The 21,375-nt window shown below is 45.7% G+C and overlaps 1 protein-coding gene across 1 annotated transcript in view; it reads left to right on the top strand.

The window, feature by feature from the left end:
* Nucleotides 1–1,147: 1,147 nt before the first annotated feature.
* Nucleotides 1,148–21,375, top strand: part of NECAB1 (N-terminal EF-hand calcium binding protein 1) — a 322,496-nt gene continuing 302,268 nt past the window's right edge. The window contains exon 1 of the mRNA XM_075582919.1: nt 1,148–1,505. Coding sequence (XP_075439034.1) covers nt 1,407–1,505 — 99 coding nt within the window. The 5' untranslated portion in view covers nt 1,148–1,406. The remainder of the gene's footprint in view (nt 1,506–21,375) is intronic.

Genomic DNA, 21,375 nt, shown 5'->3' with positions numbered 1-21,375 from the left:
TGCAGACATTGTTTTCTAAAAATGACATGCAACACATGCAACACATGCAACCACAGCCTCTACATATAAATCCGCTTTAATTTATGATGGTACGTAGAAAACAGAGAGTGGGTGAGAGAGACAGATAAAAGTACATTACATGCACAGGAAACATGCTGCATGAAACTAACAAAAAAAGACAGTGTCAGGGAGAGCATAATAAGAGATACGTTACGGCCAATGAGAACAAGCAAAACAAAGAGTAACAAAAAAATACAAAAGGGATTGGTGATAGGTAGTGATCAACTAGAAACCATACTAATAAGTGAAATAATCAGTCAAAATCATAAGTGGGTGCAACTGTGAACTGAAAGTGAAATAAAGTGATGAGCACACCAGATTGTGTGCTCTGAAAGAAATTCACTTAAATGCACATCACCAGCAATTTTTAAATATAACTTTTAATAATATTTACTTAAAACATACAGTATATTACCGATTGTGAGTATAATAATAAATGGTAACAAATAAATAGAATAATATACAGTAGAGAAACATATCAAACATAAAGGAACAAAGAGAGAAATAAGCAGAGATATCTGGAAACACAAGCAGCATTTAAATCTGTATTATACCAATAACATTAAATTACATTTCCCTGATTAGAATTCCTTCTCACATTGGCTATTATGAATGATAAATGAACCCTCTCTCCTTTTCAGTAAATCAGGAATTAATGTAACAGATACAAAGCAATAACAAATATTACATCTCAGTTAAACTGTCTTTTTATGTTTATTTAATCTGATATTTGCTCCCACTGTTTAATGAACATAAATAGTTTGGCATCCATATAATGTATATTTCCTGCATTTTTGTAAACGGTAATATTGTTTTCTGCCACAAGATGGTGCATAAAGACTGGATACTAGGCGAAGTGTAACAGAGGGGATAATAATGATTAATGCTGGGTGTTCGTTCTGTACTAGAGATCTGATATACAGCACTAATAATTTGAGAAACAATGTAACCAAAGTCTACGAATTCCCCCTCATGTTTTCTAGTCTACAAATGATGGGCTTCCTTTTTTATATGTTAGTTTAATATGTGTATACGTGTTTAAATGCTTATTTGGGTACCAGAATCAGGGAAAAAAAGTGAAACAAGGTTTGCTATATAATCGGGAAGAGGAGGAAAGGAGGGTTTTGCTGAGTATTGTTACTGGTACGGAGGATGATCCCACTTGGGAGGGACTCAATGAAACAGACAGAGGATCAGCAAACAGCAAATTGCTACTGAGAGAGAGAGAGAGCATATCTAGCTTGCAGATCAGCAGCTTTCCTGATCCAACAACACATAATCCAGATTCCACTATCCAGTACATCCCCACAACATTGTAAGGATCCGTTATTCTCTTTTTCCAAGCTATGGATGGCCAGGAGATGTCTTCTCCTTCCAGGACCGATTCTTCCCAGGAGCTTAGCTCATCCGTGCACCTGACTAAGGGCATGTCCATCTTTCTAGATGTAAGTATCAGGTCAGGGGAGATCTTAAAGATCACTTGAGATATTGTTATAAGAATCACTGTTTTGTTCGTTCCAACTGGAAATCTTGATTCTGAAATGGCTGTGCCGGGCGTGCTAATAATTGGGGTTTGTCCTGGATGGCATCCCATGCCCGGGAAGGCCAGTATCTACCTGCAGTAAGGGGCTTTAAAACTTTTAAAGTCAGTGCAAGGATAGGAGGGGCTTTCAAGGCAGCTCTGAGTGGGTACAAATACATACAGTACACAAGTGTCTGCTTTTGATTCACACCAATAGATGTACTGTAATTACTACATGATTAGCTTTAATAATGTAATATGCAAAACAACACACCTAGTTCCTGCTGAACTTTGCTGATGTATTTTCTACTTACAGTATGCTGCAGTTAAGAAGGGCTAATTAAGCATTTCCATTTGTCTAATCATAATCCCTGTATTATTTATTTTAAATATTGGTTATCTTTAAAAATTCATTTATATATATATATATATATATATTTTTTTTTTTTAATTTTTACAAGATAACCAATATTTAAAATAAATAATACAGGGATGATTAGACAAATGGAAATGCTTAATTAGCCCTTCTTAACTGCAACATACTTATATATATATATTTGAATTTTTAAAAGAGAACATATTTGAATTTTTAAAAGAGAACCAATATTTATATTTATATCCACCTTATGTCCACCTTGAGAAAGGTCCCACTGGGGGACCGAAACGTCGTTTTTTATGTCTTCTATCAAATATAGAAAATGTATGATTTACTTACCTGCGTGCTGTCCCTTGATGTCGTGTTGCAACCGGTATCGTATGGTATATATATATATATATATATTTAATAGAGACTGCTCGAGAGCTCAGCATCACATGTTGTGATATATATATTTAGTGGGTATGTGATAAAGTAAACATCCAAAGATACAGGTATTGCTCCTAAACTGAATGGGGCTATTTGACTATATATAGGGGCTTTATTTGGTAACACTTTGATTTAGCTACATAGATTTGTTTAGCTACATAGATTGAACTACAGCTATTTTCTGTTACTACTGATTGATTACACTATGGCTGTGTGCCCTTTGGATACATGTGTTTACCTTGTTATTGTACTTTATGTAACGGCGTCTCATCTATTCTTTTCGATCTGTATTAATTATTTGCTCTTTTGCGTAGCTACTGTACATGTTTGTTACAAATGTTTATACTTAGGCAGTGTGCTTTCTGGATATGGCTACTCACCTTATCATTGCTATATATGCAATGGTGCCTATTGTACGAGATCAGTGTCAAGCCACGGCTCTACTTGCGCCTGTTCACTGTGACTTCCAGTATAGAACACACTTCCCCCCACAGTATTTACATTTTCTCTTTTTATATTCCACATTTTGTAGTTCTGTTTGATTATGGTACATTTTATTTAGTAGTATTTTTTTCACTTAAAAATTAGGATCTATCCCCTGTAAATAACTGTGTGTGTGTCTGTGTGTCTGTGTGTCTGTGTGTCTGTGTGTATATATATATATATATATATATATATATACATATATATATATATATTTTTTTTTTTAAATTTACAGGGATGTGGATTTAATTAGAAGATATTTGCATTTCCTATTATTATTTATTTATTTGTAACATGTTTTACAAGGAAGTAATACATTGAGATTTACCTCTCATTTTCAAGTATTTCCTGGGCACTGAGTTATGATAACAGTACATGGTTACATTCAATGTACAGAGGTTATAAATTCAATTTACGGACATTTCATGGACAGTTAGAAATATGATTATGTGCTAGTGTGCAAATTCAACAAGTAGATAGTGCACCTTTATGGGAATGTTTTTCTGATCCCTTCCTAGTCTCCTGTTTTGTTGTTTTACTATATAGTCTAGAAATACATTATGCTCTCAGTCTAAATGCTAATGAGTATTTTGCAAAGTCTCTGGGATGCAACACTGATGGGAAAAAACAGAGCCGATCCAGACTTATCTTTATAAATGCAATCAGTTTTTTTATATTCAATCTGGTTCTATATATTTGCAGCATTATTACCCTATTTCCCTTGCACCCATTATGTGAGCTTTGTTTAAGACATTCAATATTACTATCGTTATGTAATATTTCCTGCTATTTTTCTTTTTTCATTGACATATTCCAATGTGGAACATTTCAGAACCAGCCAACTAGAACTAATGAAAATGAGTAATTGCTAAATGAACTATTTAAAGAACAGATTTAATGCTGTTTCTTCTGTCAATATCCTAAATAAAATTAGTTTATAGAGCAGTTGGCACTCCCATAGGCTGCAGTAAAGGCTGGTGATATTCCCATGTGTATAAAATAGGTAATATTACTGGATGGAGGTCCGGCAAAAAGGAGACAGCACACAGAGATAGAGTATCAAAAAAGTGTATTGGGGTAAGTGGCACACACAACCGACGTTTCGGTCCTCACCGAGAGACCTTCCTCAAGCACTACCTTGAGAAAAAAACTCCTGTGAGGAACGAAATGTCGGTTGTGTGTACCACATACAACATGCCACATACAACAATACACTTTTTTTTATACTCTACCTCTGTGTGCTGTCTCCTTTTTGCCGGACCTCCATCCAGTAATATTTCCTAAATAATATTAAAGATATACAGTATAATGAACACCTTGTGAATTAAATGGAAGTATTTACTGTAGATACAGGAGCATATATCCCTTATCCATAAAAAAAACCTGCATAATAAAAAATTATTACATTTGGCAAATTTTTTTCTCCGTTACTCAACATAAATATTCAAGAAAAGATTCTACTAAGTGTCTGCTTTTGTATCATAAATTGCCATTTTCTTTTATATTAATATTCCATACCCAAAGCATTGTAATGTCTATATTATCCTGTATGGAGTGTAAAATGTGCCAGTATAAAACTATTGCAAATTATATCAGGGCCGCCAACAGAAATCATGGGGCCCGGGACAAATTAAAGGAGCAGCCCCCCCCCCTGAACCCATAACGTACCCCCCCGAACCCATAGCACAACTACCACTAAAAAATATTTTTTAACGCACAACTTTTACTTAACTGTTTTCTTATTGTGATACAGAAAAAAACATTACAATGCAACCTATTTTTTTTATATTTTCAACAAAAGACATGTGACTGCCTGGGTGGGTGGGTGAATGATGGTGGGTGGGTGAATGATGGTGGGTGGGTGGATGATTGACGGTGGGTGAATGACAGTGGGTGGGTGAATGACGGTGGGTCAATAACAGTGGGTGGGTCAATCACAGTGGGTGGGTGGGTCAATGACAGTGGGTGGGTCAATGACGGTGAGTGGGTGGGTGAATGACGGTGGGTGGGTGAATGACCGGTGGGTGGGTGAATGACCGGTGGGTGAATAACGGTTAGGTGAATGACGGTGGGTGGGTGGGTGTGTGGGTGAATGACGGTTGAATGACAGTGGGTGGCTGAATGACAGCGGGTGGGTGAATGACAGCGGGTGGGTGAATGACAGTGGGTGGGTGGGTGAATGACGGTTGGGTGAATAATGGTGGGTGGGTGGGTGAATGACGGTGGGTGGGTGGGTGAATGACGGTTGAATGGGTGGGTGACAGTGACTTAGACAGTGACTGGGTGGGTGACAGTGACTGGGTGAGTGGGTGACAGTGACTGGGTGGGTGACAGTGACTGGGTGGGTGAGTGACAGTGACTGGGTGGGTGGGTGGCAGTGACTGGGTGGGAGACAGTGACTGGGTGGGAGACAGTGACTGGGTGGGTGACAGTGACTGGGTGGGTGACAGTGACTGGGTGGGTGACAGTGACTGGGTGGGTGGGAGACAGTGACTGGGTGGGTGACAGTGACTAGGTGGGTGACAGTGACTGGGTGGGAGACAGTGACTGGGTGGGAGACAGTGACTGGGTGGGAGACAGTGACTGGGTGGGTGACAGTGACTGGGTGGGTGACAGTGACAGGTGGGTGACAGTGACTGGGTTGATGACAGTGACTGGGTGGGAGACAGTGACTGGGTAACAGTGACTAGGTGGGTGACAGTGACTGGGTGGGTGGGAGACTGACTTGGTGGGTGACAGTGACTGGGTGGGTGACAGTGACTGGGTGGGTGACAGTGACTGGGTGGGTGACAGTGACTGGGTGGGTTGGAGACAGTGACTGGGTGGGTGACAGTGACTGGGTGGGTGGGTGAATTGGTGGGAGACAGTGACTGGGTGGGAGACAGTGACTGGGTGGGAGACAGTGACTGGGTAACAGTGACTAGGTGGGTGACAGTGACTGGGTGGGTGGGAGACTGACTTGGTGACAGTGACTGGGTGGGTGACAGTGACTGGGTGGGTGGGAGACAGTGACTGGGTGGGTAACAGTGACTGGGTGGGTGACAGTGACTGGGTGGGTGACAGTGACTGGGTGGGTGGGAGACAGTGACTGGGTGGGTGAAAGTGACTGGGTGGGTGACAGGGTGGGTGACAGTGACTGGGTGGATGACAGTGACTGGTGGGAGACAGTGACTGGGTGGGTGACAGTGACTGGGTGGGTGACAGTGACTGGGTGGGAGACAGTGACTGGGTGGGAGACAGTGACTGGGTGGGTGACAGTGACTGGGTGGGTGACTGGGTGGGAGACAGTGACTGGGTGGGAGACAGTGACTGGGTCGGAGACAGTGACTGGGTGGGTGGGTGACTGGGTGGGAGACAGTGACTGGGTGGGTGGGTGAATGGGTGGGAGACAGTGACTGGGTGGGAGACAGTGACTGGGTGGGAAACAGTGACTGGGTAACAGTGACTAGGTGGGCGACAGTGACTGGGTGGGTGGGAGACTGACTTGGTGACAGTGACTGGGTGACAGTGACTGGGTGGGTGACAGTGACTTACCTTGACAGGGTGGGTGCAGCTTGCCGCTGGACTCTTTCCCCTCCTGTCCCCGATATCCCAGCGGCAGCTGCCCAAGAGTAGAAGTGGGCTTGGGGGTGCGGGAGGTGGGCTCGGGGGGGGGGGTGGGGGCACGGAAGGTGGGCTCGGGGGGAGCGCGGGAAGCTGGCCGCGGGGGGAAGCAGGCCGCAGGAGGAGCTGGTACTTCCCCCCTCCGTCCCACATTGGGAGCGGGGGGGGAGGGGCCGCAGGAAGAGCTGGTACTTAACCCTCCGTCCCACGTTGGAAGCGGGGGAGGGGAGGGGCCGCTGCAGGAGGAGCTGGTACTTCCCCCTCCGTCCCACGTTAGGAGCGGGGGGGGGGGAGTGGGCCCTGCGCATGCGCGCCAGGACCGCGGGGGAATCGCCACCATTTTTTTAAAACTTTTTTTTAATTTATTTATTTAAATAACTGACCCAGGACGCCAGTATCCTTTTTCCCCCACTGTTGGCGGCCCTGAATGATATATTAGATTTGTAAACATGGGCGATATTTGCTATCTGTTAATATGTAGTACATATAAATGATAATCTCTCAAATGGAAAGTTACATTACAGTAGCACAGTACTAAAAAAAAAGTATGAATCAGGATACAGCTAAAATATGAATGAGAATGTAATTAACATACAGATGGCATATGACCTAATTAGTAATTTTGTCTATCTGAAATTGTTCATCATCAAACACTGAAGTATTGTTTTCATCAACTACTCTAAACAGTCAGCGGATTTCGTTCTGGCAGTATAACATTTCATAAGTATATATACACACACATACACATACACATACAACACACATACTATACCTGTCCATGGGTAGAGACTTGGAAGGGAGTTGGAGTGACAGACTTGGGAGCGAATGGAAGTGAGAGACTTGGAGGGAAGTGAGAGAACCTTGGTAGGAGGAGTGAGAGAAACTTGGGGGAGAGATTTTAGAGGGAGAGTAACTTCATCGATGAGACTTTCGCTAGGCGAAACAATATTTCGCTTATCACCAAGAGGACGCCAGTAGTTCTGGAGGCCATTGACGGTCGACCTCTACAACCGGCATTTATCATGCTACAGACGGTGCCTCTCCTAATGCAGTTCATTGATCTCCATACGGAGTTCCTTACTCTCGATGTGATACACTCTCCCTCTGCTGAGCTGATTATGGGTCTTCCTTGGCTTCAACTCCATAATCCTCGCATCGACTGGACGGATCGGGAACCCATCCAGTGGGCTACTTCGTGTGCCAAAACCTGTACCAGGGTTTCCCAGAGGATTGGTGGGTTGTCTACTCTGCCTGAGAAGATCGACTCCTTACCTTCTGAGTACTGGGGATTCCGCGATGTGTTCGACAAGGCACGTTCCGAGATACTACCTCCGCACCGTTCTTTCGATTGTCCCATTGACCTACTTCCTGGAGCACCTCTTCCTAGAGGACGATCGTATCCACTCTCTATCCCAGAGACGAAAGCCATGAGTACCTACATCGCGGAGAATTTAGAAAGGGGTTTCATCCGAAAATCTTCTTCCCCAGTTGGTGCAGGCTTCTTCTTCGTCAAAAAGAAGGACGGTTCTCTCCGTCCATGCATTGACTACCGAGGCTTGAATAACATCACGCGCAAAAATCGCTATCCTCTATCGTTGATTCCGGAATTATTTGATCGTCTCCAGGGAGCTACTATCTTTTCTAAGTTGGATCTAGAGGGGCCTATAATTTAGTAAGGATACGAGAGGGGGACGAGTGGAAGACTGCTTTTAACACCCATGACGGCCACTACGAATACCTGGTGATGCCGTTCGGCCTGTGCAACGCACCAGCAGTTTTCCAGGATTTTGTCAACGAGATTTTTCGGGACATTCTTAACAAATTTCTTATTGTTTACCTAGATGACATACTTATCTTTTCTCAATCCACTCAAGAGCACATCAAACACGTTCAGCATGTGTTGTTACGCCTTCGGGAGAACCATCTCTTTGCGAAATTGGAGAAATGTCAGTTCCATATCAAATCAGTGGCGTTTTTGGGTTACGTTATTTCTGATTCCGGTTTCAATATGAATCCAGAGAAACTTAAGGCGATTTTGGACTGGCCTCATCCGAACACTCTTAAAGCTGTACAACGTTTCTTGGGTTTTGCAAACTATTATCGACGTTTCATCCGCAATTTTTCCTCTACTGTATCTCCCATAACTGCACTCACGAAGAAAGGTGCAGATCCTTCATCATGGTCTGAAACCGCCATGCAGGCATTTGATCTGCTGAAAAGGGCTTTTGTTTCTGCGCCCATCCTCACACACCCGGATCCTAAACTTCCTTTTACCTTGGAGGTAGATGCTTCTGACATCGGGGCTGGGGCTGTTTTATCCCAGAGGACATCTCCTTTAGCCAGACTGCATCCATGTGCCTTCTTTTCGAAGAAATTTTCATCCGCAGAACAGAATTACGATGTCGGGAACCGGGAACTTTTAGCGATCAAATTAGCATTAGAGGAGTGGAGACATTTCTTAGAAGGTACAGAGACACCCATAACCATTCTTACAGACCATAAGAACCTTCTCTACCTAGAAGGGGCACGTCGTTTGAACTCTCGGCAAGCCCGCTGGGCATTATTTTTTTCACGATTCAATTTCCTCATCTCCTTCATTCCTGGCTCCAAGAACCTTAAAGCGGACGCCCTCTCTCGACAGTTCCTTGCAGAGGACAAATCTGAAGAACAGCTAGAGACTATCATTCCTTCCAGATGTATCCTGTCCGCCAATTCCTTTGATATTATGGGCAAGATTCAATCCGAGCAATCTCAGATTCCTATAGGGCTCAAAGTTCCAGAGGGAAAACTCTACACGGCAGTCCAACACCGCAAAAAGGTTTTAGAATGGTGTCATTCTTCTAAATCTGCAGGACATCCGGGAATACGGAAGACTAACGATCTCGTTCAACGCACCTTCTGGTGGCCAGAGAGAGCTAAGGATGTAGAGGAGTTCGTCAAATCGTGTGGTACTTGTGCTCGCAACAAGGTACCTCGGGTCAAACCAGCAGGCCTTCTTCTTCCTTTACCCATTCCAGACCGTCCCTGGAACCATATTTCTATGGACTTCATTGTGGAGCTTCCAGATTCCAAGGGAAAGGATACGATTCTTGTGGTCATTGATCGTTTTTCCAAACAGACGCATCTTGTGCCTTTGAGGGGTCTTCCAAATTCCTCCCGCCTTGCGGATGTCTTCATTCAGGAGATTTTTCATCTTCACGGGGTGCCAGCAACTATTGTTTCGGACCGTGGATCTCAATTTGTATCAAGATTTTGGCGTGCCTTTTCCCGAAAATTGGGGATTTCACTTCAATTCTCTTCAGGATACCACCCACAGACCAATGGGCAGACGGAGAGGGCCAACCAAAACCTAGAACAGTATCTTCGATGTTTTATAACCGATACGCAGCAGGATTGGGTGGATTTGCTTCCTTGGGCCGAGTTTGCTCTTAACTCTCTTCGCAATGATTCCACTCAAGAATCTCCATTTTTTATTAATTGTGGCTTTCATCCTTCTCGTTTACCTTTTTCCTCCCTATCCTCAGGAGTACCAGCGGTGGACAAACGCATCTCCCGGCTGAAAGACTTATGGACAAGGATTCAGGAGAACTTAAAGGTAGCTACAGGGAGACAGAAACTCCAGGCAGATCGTCTTCGACGTCAAGTACCGGAGTTTGTTCCAGGAGACAAGGTGTGGCTTTCTTCCAGGAATATCCGACTAAAGGTTCCTACCATGAAGCTTGCTCCCAAGTTCCTCGGTCCCTTCACCGTAGTTAGGAGGGTTAATCCTGTGGCTTACCAGCTACGCCTTCCACCTTCGATGAAGATACCTTCGGTCTTCCATGTATCCTTACTTAAACCAGTATTTCAGAGTCCTCGCTTTTCCAAGAATACTTCTCCTCCACTTCCTCTTACGATTCACGGTCAACAGGAGTACGAGGTCCAGTTTATCTTGGATTCCAGGATCTCCAGAGGAGGAGTACAATACCTGGTTCACTGGAAGGGGTTCGGACCTGAGGAACGTTCATGGATTCCCCATCGGGATCTTCACGCACCTCGCCTTCTTCAGGCTTTCCATCATAGGAATCCCTCCAAGCCTTGTCATGGACGCCCGGAGGTCGCCTCTGAAGGGGGGGGTACTGTAAGGAAGCAGGAGTTACGCCGTGCACGGCGTGCTCCTTACTCACCCGCGGCTCTGTCGGGGTCTCCCGCGACTCACAGGGACTCATTCCCCATGGCGCCGAGCTCCGGTCCTTCTAGGCGCGCGCGCGCACATCCAGTCTCTTCTTCTGCCCTCGGTTCAGGGCGTGGGTCCGCGCACGCAGCTACAGACGCTGCCACCGGGAGGTGCGGCCACACAGGGGCGCACCAACCCTTTAAAGAGACAGTACCCTTTTGCAATGCCACAATACAATGCACCAATACTTCTAGGATTTATAGCTCCTCCTCCAGGAACTCATCTAGACCTATCCCTGTCTCAGCCTGGCCCATTCACACACCCCCGCCCTGCTTCTCGGCTATTGGTTCTTCATACCTACATATACCCTCCAGATTCATTGACTCGTCGGCTGAGCATAGAACCAGTTGTTCTCATCACTCTCTGCCTCCCTAGTTCTGTTCCACAGTTTTCCTCGTGTACCGGACCGGCTTCTGCTACGTCTTCCTGCACCTCTGGCATCCCGAACTCGGCATACGGCATCACGACTCTTCTCATCTCTGGCATTCGGATTCTGGCTTACGGTAAACGACAACGTCTCTCTCTCTAACCCTGGACTTGGCTACCGCACCCTCTACCATCCGTACCTCTCCTACCCCGATCCCGGAATCCCAGACCATTCTTCAATCAAGACGTGCCCTCGTGGCTGTGGGTGGCGTAATTACCTTTCCCACCTCAGCACCGCGGTCCCGTCTCGTTTGTGGTGAGCACATCCTGACATTATGCTCAGCCCAACAAACATGGACCCCGCTGAGGTGGAGCGCACTATTAATGCCCATACTGCTCTTTTTACCAGACTAGAGACTTATTTAGAACAAGCGGATAGACGGACGGATACGTTGCAGCAAAGTGTTCACTCCCTTACGGTTCAAGTTCGAGCTCTCACTCGGCAACTGTCACCCGGAGCTTCCCCTGCACCTGCAACTACCTTTCCCACTCCTCCATTTGCCCTGGAACTTCGTATTCCTCCTCCCAAACACTATGCTGGGGATCCCCAAGGATGTAGGGGCTTCCTTAACCAATGCCTCATCCAATTTCGTCTCTCTCCCTCTCGTTTTGTCTCTTCCATTTCCAGGGTCGGCTATATCCTGTCTCTGCTCACCGACCAGGCACTGGCATGGGCTTCTCCCATCTGGGAACAACAAGGGCCTCTCACACAGGACATCGATCTCTTCGTCGAGGAGTTCCGAAGAGTTTTCGATACCCCGGCATGGAAATTAACGGCAGCTTCGGCTCTTCATCATATAACCCAGGGAGATCGTACCGTCGCCGGGTATGCCGTGGAGTTCCGCACTCTTGCTGGTGAGACGGGTTGGAATAATGAAGCACTATCTTCTGCGTTTTGGCAGGGTCTGTCTGAGTCCCTGAAGGATGAGCTCGCGGCGCGGGACCGTCCTACTGATTTGGAGGAGTTAATCGCCCTGGCGGTTCGAGTAGATCAGGGTCTACAGGAACGAAGATACGAACGCTCTCGTTACCGACAACGGGTGTCAAGAAACCTTGCTCCTTCCTTCATTCCTCCGTTACCCCCTACCGAGAACGTTCCGGAACCAATGCAGTTGGGGGGCAACAAGTTGTCTCCTGCCGAGAAACAACGTCGGCGCAATGCCAGCCTCTGCATGTACTGTGGCAACTCCAGTCACACGTTACCCCAGTGTCCTCACAAGCCGGGAAATGCCAACTCCCAATGTAATCCAGGAGAGTTTCGTTGGGAATTCTCACCCTTTCTCCTATTGTCAAAGACGTACTTCCCACCAGGATAATGTTGCCTATAACACTGTCTGGAGAGGGGTTTCACGCTCAAGCGCGAGTGTTCATTGATTCCGGGTCCGCTGGTAACTTCATCGATGAGACTTTCGCTAGGCGAAACAATATTTCGCTTATCACCAAGAGGACGCCAGTAGGTCTGGAGGCCATTGACGGTCGACCTCTACAACCGGCATTTATCATGCTACAGACGGTGCCTCTCCTAATGCAGTTCATTGATCTCCATACGGAGTTCCTTACTCTCGATGTGATACACTCTCCCTCGGCTGAGCTGATTATGGGTCTTCCTTGGCTTCAACTCCATAATCCTCGCATCGACTGGACGGATCGGGAACCCATTCAGTGGGCCACTTCGTGTGCCAAGACCTGTACCAGGATTTCCCAGAGGATTGGTGGGTTGTCTACCCTGCCAGAGAAGATCGATTCTCTACCTTCTGAGTACTGGGAATTCCGTGATGTGTTCGACAAGGCACGTTCCGAGATACTACCTCCGCACCGTCCTTTCGATTGTCCCATTGATCTACTTCCTGGAACACCTCTTCCTAGAGGACGATCCTATCCTCTCTCTCTCCCAGAGACGAAAGCCATGAGCACCTACATCGCTGAGAATTTAGAAAGGGGTTTCATCAGAAAATCTTCCTCTCCAGTTGGTGCAGCCTTCTTCTACGTCAAAAAGAAGGACGGTTCTCTCCGTCCATGCATTGACTACCGGGGGTTGAATAACATCACGCGCAAGAATCGCTACCCTCTGCCCTTGATTCCTGAACTATTTGACCATCTCCAGGGAGCTACTATCTTTTCTAAATTGGATCTGAGAGGTGCCTACAATTTAGTAAGGATACGAGAGGGAGAAGAGTGGAAGACTGCCTTTAACACCCATGATGGCCACTACGAATACCTGGTGATGCCGTTCGGACTGTGCAACGCACCAGCAGTTTTCCAGGATTTTGTCAACGAGATTTTTCGGGACATTCTTAACAAATTTCTTATTGTTTACCTGGATGACATCCTTATCTTTTCCCAATCCACTCAAGAACACATCAAACACGTTCAACAGGTGTTGTTATGCCTTCGGGAGAACCATCTCTTTGCGAAATTGGAGAAATGTCAGTTCCATCTCAAATCAGTGGCGTTTTTGGGTTACGTTATTTCTGATTCCGGTTTCAATATGGATCCAGAGAAACTTAAGGCGTTTTTGGACTGGCCTCGCCCGACCACTCTCAAAGCCGTGCAACGCTTCCTGGGTTTTGCGAACTATTATCGACGTTTCATCCGCAATTTTTCCTCTACAGTATCTCCCATAACTGCTCTCACTAAGAAAGGTGCAGATCCTTCATCATGGTCTGAAACGCCATACAGGCATTTGATCTGCTGAAAAGGGTTTTTGTCTCTGCACCCATCCTCACACACCCGGATCCTAAACTTCCATTTACCTTGGAGGTAGATGCTTCTGACATCGGGGCTGGGGCTGTTTTGTCCCAGAGGACATCTCCCTTAGCCAGACTGCACCCGTGTGCCTTCTCTTCGAAGAAATTTTCATCTGCAGAACGGAACTATGATGTCGGGAACCGGGAGCTTTTGGCGATCAAATTGGCATTAGAGGAGTGGAGACATTTCTTAGAAGGTACAGAGACACCCATAACCATTCTTACAGACCATAAGAACCTTCTCTATCTGGAAGGGGCACATCGTTTGAACTCTCGGCAAGCCCACTGGGCATTATTTTTTTCACGATTTAATTTTCTTATCTCCTTCATTCCTGGCTCCAAGAATCTTAAAGCGGATGCTCTCTCTCGACAGTTCCTTGCTGACGACAAATCTGAAGAGCAGCTGGAGACAATCATTCCTTCTAGATGTATCGTGTCCGCCAACTCCTTTGATATTATGGGCAAGATTCAATCCGAACAATCCCAGACTCCTATAGGGCTCATAGTTCCGGAGGGAAGACTCTACACGGCATTCCAACACTGCAAAAAGGTTCTCGAATGGTGCCATTCTTCTAAATCTGCAGGACATCCGGGGATACGGAAGACCAACAACCTGGTTCAACGCACCTTCTGGTGGCCAGAGAGGGCTAAGGATGTAGAGGAGTTTGTCAAAGCGTGTGTTACTTGTGCTCGCAACAAGGTACCTCGGGTCAAACCAGCAGGCCTTCTTCTTCCTTTACCCATTCCAGATCGTCCTTGGAACCATATTTCTATGGACTTCATTGTAGAGCTTCCAGAATCCAAGGGAAAGGATACGATTCTTGTGGTCATTGATCGTTTTTCCAAACAGACACACCTGGTGCCTTTGAGGGGTCTTCCGAATTCCTCCCGCCTTGCAGATATCTTCATTCAGGAGATTTTTCGTCTTCATGGGGTGCCAGAAACCATTGTTTCGGATCGCGGATCTCAATTTGTATCAAAATTTTGGCGTGCCTTTTCCTGAAAATTGGGGATTTCACTTCAATTCTCTTCAGGATACCACCCACAGACCAATGGGCAGACGGAAAGGGCCAACCAAAACCTGGAACAGTATCTTCGATGTTTTATAACCGATACGCAGCAGGATTGGGTGGATCTGCTTCCTTGGGCCGAGTTTGCTCTTAACTCTCTTCGCAATGATTCCACTCAAGAATCTCCATTTTTTATTAATTGTGGCTTTCATCCTTCCCGTTTACCCTTCTCCTCCCTATCCTCAGGAGAACCAGCGGTGGACAAGCGCATCTCCCGGCTGAAAGACTTATGGACAAGGATTCAGGAGAATTTAAAGGTAGCCAAAGGGAGACAGAAACTCCAGGCAGATCGCCTTCAACGTCAAGTACCGGAGTTTGTTCCAGGAGACAAGGTGTGGCTTTCTTCCAGGAATATCCGACTAAAGGTTCCTACCATGAAGCTTGCTCCCAAGTTCCTCGGTCCCTTCCCCGTAGTTAGGAGGGTTAATTCTGTGGCTTACCATCTACGCCTTCCACCTTCGATGAAAATACCTTTGGTCTTCCATGTATCTTTACTTAAACCAGTATTTCAGAGTCCTCGCTTTTCCAAGTATAATTCTCCTCCACTTCCTCTTATGATTCAGAGTCAACAGGAGTACGAGGTCCAGTTTATCTTGGATTCCAGGATTTCCAGAGGAGGAGTACAATACCTGGTTCACTGGAAGGGGTTCGGACCTGAGGAACGTTCATGGATTCCCCATCGGGATCTTCACGCATCTCGCCTTCTTCAGGCTTTCCATCATAGGAATCCCTCCAAGCCTTGTCATGGACGCCCGGAGGTCGCCCCTGAAGGGGGGGTACTGTAAGGAAGCAGGAGTCACACCGTGCACGGCGTGCTCCTTACTCACCCGCGGCTCTGTCTGGGCCTCCTGCGGCTCGCAGGGACTCCTTCCCCATGGCGCCGAGCTCCGGTCCTCCTATGCGCGTGCGTGCACGTCTACTCTCCTCTTCTGCCCTCGGTTCAGGGTGTGGGTCCGCGCACGCAGCCACCGGGAGGCGCAGCCACACAGGGGCGCACCAACCCTTTAAAGAGACAGTACCCTTTTCAATGCCACAATACAATTCACCAATACTTCCAGGATTTATAGCTCCTCCTCCAGGAAATCATCTAGACCTATCCCTGTCTCAGCCTGGCCCATTCACACACCCCCACCTTGCTACTCGGCTATTGGTTCCTCATACCTACATATACCCTCCAGATTCATTAACTCGTCGGCTGAGCATAGAACCAGTTGTTCTCATCACTCTCTGCCTCCCTAGTTCTGTTTCACAGATTCCCTCGTGTACCGGACCGGCTTCTGCTACGTCTTCCTGCACCTCTGGCATCCCGAACTCGGCATACGGCATCACGACTCTCCTCATCTCTGGCATTCCGATTCTGGCTTACGGTAAACGACAACGTCTCTCTCTCTAACCCTGGACTTGGCTTCCGCACCCTCTACCATCCGTACCTCTCCCACCCCGATCCCGGAATCCCAGACCACTCTTCAATCAAGACGTGCCCTCGTGGCTGTGGGTGGCGTTATATCCTATCCCACCTCAGCACCGCGGTCCCGTCTCGTTTGTGGTGAGCACATCCTGACAGAAAATAAGAGAGACTTGGAGAGACGGAGTGCGAGTGACTTGGGGAGGGGAGAGGGGGAGTGAGAAAGACTTTGTGGAGTGAGAGAGATTTGAAGGGGAATGAGAGAGACTGGGTGGAGTGAAAGACTTGAGAGGGGAATAAGAGAGGCGGGGGGGGGGGAGTGAGAAAGACTTTTGGCCAGTGAGAGAAATGAGAAGAGGAATCAGAGAGACTGTAGGGGAGTATAAGACTTGAGAGGAGAGTATAAGAGACTTGGGGAGAGGGAGTGCAACAAATTTGGGGAGGGGAGAGTGGGAGTGAGAGAGAATTAAGGGAGGAGGAGTGAGAGAGATTTGGGGCAGTGAGAGGCTTGAGAGGGGGAGCAAGAGAGACTTTTCAGAGAGTAACAACTCACACAAGTCTGAGTGGGAGAGACTTGGAGAGAGGGAGTGTGAGAGCCTTGGGGAAGGAAGAGGGGAGTGAGAAAGACTTGAGGGGAGTGAGAGAGGCTTGATGGGGACTAAGAGAGACTTGGGGAGGGCGTGAGTGAGAGAGACTTGGGGAGGGAAAAGAGGGAGTGAGATAGACTTGAGGGGGAGTGAGAGAGACTTGGGGGGAATGAGAGAGACTCGGGGGGAATAAGAGAGACTTGGGGAGGAATGAGAGAGACTCAGGGGGAATAAGAGAGACTTGGGGAGAGGAAGTGCGAGAGGCTCGGGGAGGGCAGTGGGGTAGTGAGAAAAATAAGGGGAAAGTGAGGGACCTGAGGGGATGTTGAACGTCAATACTTCATTCTATCTTCTCTAGATATAATAATTCCACATCCCATTCAGCACATTAATATACTTTTATTGTCTGGTTATTACTTACATATAGCATATATATGGTAGTTCACATCAAAATAGGTCATATGCTTTTCAAATATGTTGTATATTATCTGTTCTTTTTTCTGCTAAAATGTCCTGTCGGATTCCTCTCCTGGTACTATCCTCCTGTGTCATCCTCCTGGTACTATCCTCCTGTGTCTTAGCTAACCAATCTGTGTCTGTTATTATACTGTATGTAGAAAATTCCCTAGTCAGCACTCTATTAGGTCAGCATCAAAGTTACCTTGTTGTTGTCTCATTTTTCAGTCTCCCCGGGTTATCTTGTTCTGTTTCTGCTCGATGGATGATTTTGTGATTGTCCCAGCATCAGTCAGGAATAAATCTGGCCTTTTTATAATATTTATATACCTTAAGATGCTTGTCTCTTTTAAATTGTTTCAGTTGTGTAGGATACTGGCCCAGTTCTTTCTAAATTTGTGATAAAAGATTATTTGCTTCCTCCTGGGGAACTTTTTTCTGTCAGTTTCAGTTCCATTGACGTAATTTCTCTATTAGCTTAGCATAGTTGTTCTTTTACTTCTTCAGTAACCAATAGAATTACATTCATAAAATATTTATTACGTTTATCAGTCCATTTAGTGCAGAAGGATTCATTTTTTCTCCCAGTGGTAGGTGGGTTTTTAATCCAAAATCCTCTAGATATTCTTTTGGCTCTGAAATATTCCAATAATGTTAGTCCATGTAAATTAAGGTCAATTTTCTTTTGATTGAATTTCTTAAGTAATCTTGTCACGTCTATTAGTAATTCTTCACCAAAAGTTCTTTGCAGTCGATTTAAAGATACATTTCTCCACATTATTGTCACTACAGTGTATGTAAAAACAAGTTGCTCTTTCCTTAATACCAATATCCAGATTTTTAAAAATGTCGATCAGATCCACATTCATCTTAAAAAAAGACACACAAGTTAAAATACAGAAGAAGTCACTTGACTAAGTGCAGTTTCTACAACTGCCAATAACTTTTTAGAGATGTGCATCACAGTGTTAGTACTTTGCATTCCCTGCACTTTCTTATTGGAGAGTGGTATGACGGCATTCCTGGCACTTGATTTTTAGATGGGTAGATGCTTGTACTTTGGCGGTCTTTTGGGGATGGAAGTTGGTTCTGCAGGTGTCTATTTAATCACTGTATGTGTTATTGTCTGTTAAGTCCAGACGAAGGTATGGTTATAGCACCGAAACATTGACTTCAATAATATAATTTTATTCTAAAAACAATATTCAGTCTGGCATGAATTAGCCTTCAAAGTTTCTTACACACTATCATCATTTTTTGTAATATTTATCCCTGCCTCTATTAATTTACCATTCAACCCCTTCTCCCCAACTGCACTCCCACCCACTTAACAAACTACTGATGGATTTATTGCCCTGTATGTTTATTTATATTCCCTTTTCCTTTCCTTCTCTACCTCATCTTTCTTAGATTGTTATCTTGGATTTTACATCTGTGTTAAACTCATGGAATCTGTGTAAATCTGTGTAAATCAGTAATGCTGACCTGAGGAAGAGAGATAACTTTGGAAAGCTTGTCTTATAATATCAATTTGTAGTCTAAATAAAAAAGATATCGCCTAATACTGAAGTGCCAATTTCACCATAATTTTACCACATTTCAAAAAGAACAGTAAATGGTAGTATACAAAGGGCCACATGCACATTGAATTTACAGCTACGCTGTGGTCCCCCAACATATGGGAAACTTATGTCCCCGTCTCCAGCAATAGGCAGAATATCTGCCCATCGGACACTAAGGGGCCTATGCAGTATGCAGCGATAAGCCATTTATCGCTGCCTTATCGCTAAAAAAGCCAATAGCGATTCAGTAAGCACCGATAAGTCGTGATAAAAGACCTTTTCGGCAATTTTTTTTGCAGAAAAAAAAATATCTCCAATCGAGCGGCAATAAGCCACTTATCGCCAGTTTTTCAAACTCGTGCTATACCAGTAGCCCCTTTTAGCTTATCGAGGCTAATCGCAGCTCTAGAATTTAGATTTCCCCTCCAAATCGTCCCGCCAGGAAAAGTTGGCAAGAACGTAGTGAGTAGCTGTCGAGAAGAGTCGAGACGGGACTTAGAAAAAAATGCATTTTTCCTGCATCGGATTGATTCAGGGGGTCTATGGAGCTGATACCCATCAATATCAGCACCGGAAACCCCCGGCATGAATCCAATGCAATAAAAATGCATTTATAGGCAACTTCATTACCTTAGCGGCTAACCGCTAGGGCAATGAAGGGGTTAAGGAACAACAGTATCTTTATTGGGGGCTGAGGGGGTGAGTAAAGTTGGTACTTGGCACTTCATTCACCTGCTCTGCCACCAATAAACACTGCAATATGTACTACCACCAATACACAACCCAACCCCTGTGCTCCCACATAAAACCATAATATATTTTTTGATACACAGGATTGATACCAGAGGCCGACGGGGGTCCCCTTAGGTGTCCGTGGGCCTCCAGGTTGTCCTCACAGGTGTCTGGGGGCCCCAACGGGTGCCTGGGGTGGTCCCCGTTAGTGTCTGGGGGCCCTCGGGAGGTCCCTGTGGGTGTCCATGGGCCTCCAGATGGTCCCCACAGGTATCCAGGGTCCTCACAGGGGTCCCCGGGTGGTCCCCACAGGTGTCTGGGTGTCACCAGATAGTCCCCACGGGTGTCTGGGTGCCCTTGGGTGGTTCCACTGGTGTACAGCGGTCCTCAGATGGTCCCCGTGGTTATCCAGGGATCCTCGGGTGGTCCCCGTGGGTGTCAGAGGGTCCTCAGGTGATCCCTGTGGGTCCTCAGATGGTCCCCGTGGGTGTCCAGGGGACCTCGGGTGGTCCCCACAGGTCCCCGCTGGCCTGTGGTAACAATCCTGTTGCAAAAAAAATAATTTGGAAGATATTGCACTAAATACACCTCCCACCCCCTCCCCCCCCCCCCCCAACACATACAGTACAGTAATGGGCAAAATAACTATTATCCAGATATGCATAATAGATCACTTGCCCATTATTAAATAAAAAAAGCCAGGCAGCATAAATAAAGTAAATAAACCTTTCTACTTATACCTGCCATCATGAAGGGCACCCTCGTCAGCATACTGCAGGTCCATGTCCTCTGATGCCAGCCAGAATACATACAAAAATACTAACACACCTATGTACGTACCAGCACTCTCTGTCCAATGGCTAAATGTACTAATGAATACAGATGTCATAAAGGTGAATAAGTTTAATGACACTAACAACAAACCGGAATAACAGCAAATATGTAAGCAAATGTGTAAGCAAAAAAAGTGTCACATTGGGAAAAGTCTCAAAGTGAGGGGTAGAGGGGAAAGATGGAGAAGGGAAAAAAAACATGAAACATAAGGAAATACACAAATTGGAGAGAAGAAAGCAAGCTCGGGGGTGACGTTTCAAGGGATTACCTCTTCATCTGGCCCATTCCCCCTGGTCCCAAAGGGTACCAGAGGTACTTCCCTAAGCCTTCCCTCCCCTACAGAAGGTCTGACCAGACACTACAGAAAGCTGATAATAGTCATACACTGTAGACAGGACAGAGTTCGCATAAATTCACCAGAGATCCAAAACAGTCAGTGAAAAAGGCAATCAAACCCTCTGTCCTCTGCTCCTCGTGCTGTGTGGAGTGCTGGCACAGAGGGTTTGGTTTGATACAGAAATAATTACAGATGAAGAAAGAAGAAGGTGATAGAAGATAAAAGAAAGAAGAATTTTGTTGTTACCTGTTCTGGATCTTCAAGGTGGATGGCGTTGGATTGACTTTGATGACATCGCGGTACGAGAGCTTCCTGATACCCCTGCATTCGGTGGGCCAACGCTTCTAAAGGTCAGATAAATATTGAATGTATGTTATTTTATTCTTCCAGGTTTTTTATTGTATTTCTTTCATTTAATGTTTTTCATTGCCCATTAGCTGCTAATGTTTTAATCTGTGCCCGTTTAGGGTACAGATTAATACAGTGATAGCCAATGTATTTTTTGGCAAATGCTTGTTATATATTGAGTG

Source organism: Ascaphus truei, chromosome 2 (genome assembly GCF_040206685.1).
Source record: "Ascaphus truei isolate aAscTru1 chromosome 2, aAscTru1.hap1, whole genome shotgun sequence".
NCBI classification, from domain to species: domain Eukaryota; kingdom Metazoa; phylum Chordata; class Amphibia; order Anura; family Ascaphidae; genus Ascaphus; species Ascaphus truei.
Note: the sequence above shows the minus strand (reverse complement) of the source record. Positions and strands in the feature narration are given on the sequence as shown.